We start from the raw sequence: 3,512 nt of genomic DNA, 5'->3' as shown, positions 1-3,512 counted from the left end.
AATTAGCTGATCTGTTGATCTGTTCATCGAATTAATTGTCAAAATCGGCGAACAAGCCTGAATCCACCAAAAACGTTTGGTTCACTTTTCACCGAGTACTCTTCACGTCAAATACAAGTAACTAGTACTGATGAGGCAGGTTGGTCTCTTTTTATTTACCAAGAATGCACATTCTGACGCCTGCAAAACGACGTTTATCTTACCTGATCAAACGACCACTGTAACCTCACCCAGCACAAAAAACTGAGGTTGGTAAGAAAGAACCACTAACTGTCAGCGTAGTGCTAAGGCTTTACCTTGACTTACAACGGCTCAGTTCTCATATTATCTGAAGTTCCACCCAACAATCATGGTGCTCATGAATTACGAACGAGTTTCCTCTTTTAACCACCTCGCCCCTTGGCCCATGCGCTGCAAGTTCTTGTTACTGAACATGTCTAGTGCAGTAATTCAGTTTTATAAAAGACATGCGGAACTTCTTCAACTGAAAATCCTCACTTGAAGCACCAAACCGTGCTGAACAGAGAACGGAGCACTTTCTGTTTCATCAACTAGTTGATTTACTACCCCTCTATAGGAAACACAAGAATGTTGCTTACTCAAACCGACCGGTGGATTATCACTCCAAATCGATTAGAGTATGACTGATTGGAAAACCGGCTGAACGTTTTGTAACGTGACTAGACCAGAGTTGTCCGGCAATCGAGTCCTGAATAAGCACAAAACATCATTCGGCGAAACATCCCCAGATGCAATACCGTTGAAGGTCGAAGAACCAACGGTAACTCAATATTGATCAAGTTTCCGATGATTATTGCAATTGCTTACCTCGTCGTATAAGAATAAGTCCTTTAGATACATGGTCCTATTCAATAGTTCCCACTCGCGTTCACTGGGTCGAAAAACAGTAGTGCTGAGTAGTAGTGGTGAGCATTACACAGGCTCATACTTCGATAGTCTAGGTCATTCTTAGATGAAACAAAAAATCTACGATCTCTAAAGAATCCAGACAAAAAGTGAAATTTCACTGTCCAGCGCAGACAAAGTACGACACGGTTCTCATCACAAACATCCTCCTATGACCAGGCCATTCCGGAATCTTCCGAAGGCATTCCCTGGAGGGAGGTAGTATTATATTCACTATTCCCGACTGCTTTTGCGAGTCCATTCGTCACTCAACCAACAGTTGTCAGGTGACGATATCGCCGGAGTGCGCTCATCCTGAATTAGCTGACTAAAGCACAAAGTCTAGTGGAAACAAGGGTAGATTTCCGGAACAGGCAATCATAAAGTTCCGTAAATTTATGACCGCTTCACTGAGGAACAGGAGCTTTTTTTCTGACGAGCAGTACATAACAAGATCAACACGTGAAAGCACAAAAAAAGAAACTGCATTATGTGTCGACGGGCAGAAAAACAGAGAACCGGAACTCATTGGTTGAATGATCAGTGTGTGTGTGTGTGTGTGTGTGTGGTCTCAGGCCACAACAGAACACTACGCAAAAACTCCCACACGACTCGGGGTGGGATAACGCAGAACAATCCAGCGTAAGAGAAAAATGCAAGAAGATGGGGGTGGAAAGAGCACGCAGCGAAAATAACATAGGAATCGAGCAACGAGCAAGTTAACAAAAACAGACCAACGAACGGAGAAAAAGAGGAACTGGTAGACTCATCTAGGAAAGCACGTACAGCGTGACTTGGTATGCGGCAATTGGTATAGAAAAAGAGTAGAATGAATGGTGCGCATATGGGCTCAGGTAAGCAGCAGTGATCGCGCACATTGTGATGAAAACCCATGCGAAGAAAACATAGCTGGACCTGGAATAACTGCAGATTGGAACGATATGGAGCATAACTAGTCTGAGGGAGGGTCTGGGGAGGACCACGTGAGGGAGAGGTGAGAGACAAGACGAAAATGGACTGCACACATGTATCTTGTGTACTAGTTTGAAAGTTCGAAACTGGGCTCATTAGGATTGCCTTGGGCGCTTTCGAGCCCAACACCGGAGGGGGAGTTGCTGGGATGCAAGACTGCGAAAGCACTCGTTCAACAAGCGCGGACGATGTCTGACCAGTTGGTCATAACCCTCTGTCTCACAGACGTCATGCGCGTGCCTATAAGAACAGGTGGTGGAAAGGAGATAAATGAGTTGATGAGGAAGAGCCACAGAATAGATTCACTGAGAGACAATTCAGTGAGAAATACCGTGGATTCATTAGTGCGATCAGTTCAAATGGGTCAGTTGTGGTTAGCACCGGGCAGAAAGGTATACAAGGAAACCTATGTGTAACCCGAGAGTCCGATACCATTCACTTACTAAACCGATAAATAAATAGCCTGAAGAAGCTAAATCACTTGAATATGGACTCCTTAAGCGGGCATTTGTACCGTGGTCCGCCGGTATGATAGGCAAAACATCTAATCCATCGAAAAGAATCGAGGAACCTGAGAAGTTTTCAGCTTGCTATTTCTAAAAGCAATCGACCCTCCTCAGATATAAGGGAATCTGAACAATACTTAGTGAGGAAACAAGAAGCTGGGATGTCAATTTCGCCTAATAATCGTTATCTGAAGTCCAGTATCTGATAGTTTAAGGGTAGCAGCAGTTTCCGTAAAAATGACGGAGTGTAAACGGTTCAAGCTGGTTTCACCACTATCATTATCGGCTGCGAATTGCATTGTACGTGTTGCACAGTGGGATACCGTAAGATAGTAGGCACCTGCAGAGGTGGGGTAGTCAATCATACTACCACTGGATTACTCCTAGCAAACGGGGCACACGTACTGTGGACGATATTCCTGTGGTAAGGGAATTCACGGCAACCAGGCGGAATTCAGGGCAACCAGGCGCATATTTCAAAGAAATATGTGATAGGAACTCCCCTGGATAAGCGTTTGTGGGAAAATGTCACAGTTCGACCTCGATCAGCACCCTAGTTTATAATCCATAGTGGGAGAATCATATTAGAACCATTCGAAATCGACATGACAAATTCCCTGGAAAGGATAAACTAATCAACTCAAAGGGAATTCGATTGCTACATAAGGTGACACATCGATTGATTTTATCAAGAACATCCCAAAAGAAGGGACCACCTCGACCAGCTTCAGTCGTGGTATAATAACGGCAATGCCTTAGCTTAGTTCTCGGTCTGAACCTTCCACGATGGGGCTCTCGTCAAAGGAGCCACCAAAGGCGTATTTATATCAAACACTCAAAACCAGGTCAAAAACACATCCAGCACGCCATATATGAAGTATAGAGGCGACAACATCCTGGAACTTTCGACGCCGTTTGGAAACTGCATTGACAACCAACATTCGGCGAATACTGGATTATGATTGGCTGTTAGGTCCAGACTTTCGCCCAATCAGAGCTCACCTTGATACTGGACGAGTAAGCGACCCGATGTTTCGGTATATCGCGTGTGGCCGTAACAGCGCCTAACTGCGAGCGGGAAAGCGGTTTCGGTGCGGAATCGCGCCTAAGACGAGGGTAGTCAGGATA

At 44.9% G+C, this 3,512-nt stretch overlaps 1 protein-coding gene across 1 annotated transcript in view; it reads right to left on the bottom strand.

Moving 5' to 3' along the window:
• Nucleotides 1-1,212: 1,212 nt before the first annotated feature.
• Nucleotides 1,213-3,512, bottom strand: part of T265_01773 (hypothetical protein) — a gene marked incomplete at both ends in the record, with an annotated part of 28,493 nt that continues 26,193 nt past the window's right edge. The window contains one exon of the mRNA XM_009165863.1: nucleotides 1,213-2,118. Coding sequence (XP_009164127.1) covers nucleotides 1,974-2,118 — 145 coding nt within the window. The remainder of the gene's footprint in view (nucleotides 2,119-3,512) is intronic.

This window comes from Opisthorchis viverrini (assembly GCF_000715545.1).
Source record: "Opisthorchis viverrini unplaced genomic scaffold opera_v5_19, whole genome shotgun sequence".
Lineage (NCBI taxonomy): Eukaryota > Metazoa > Platyhelminthes > Trematoda > Opisthorchiida > Opisthorchiidae > Opisthorchis > Opisthorchis viverrini.
This window is presented reverse-complemented; position numbering and strand designations above follow the sequence as displayed.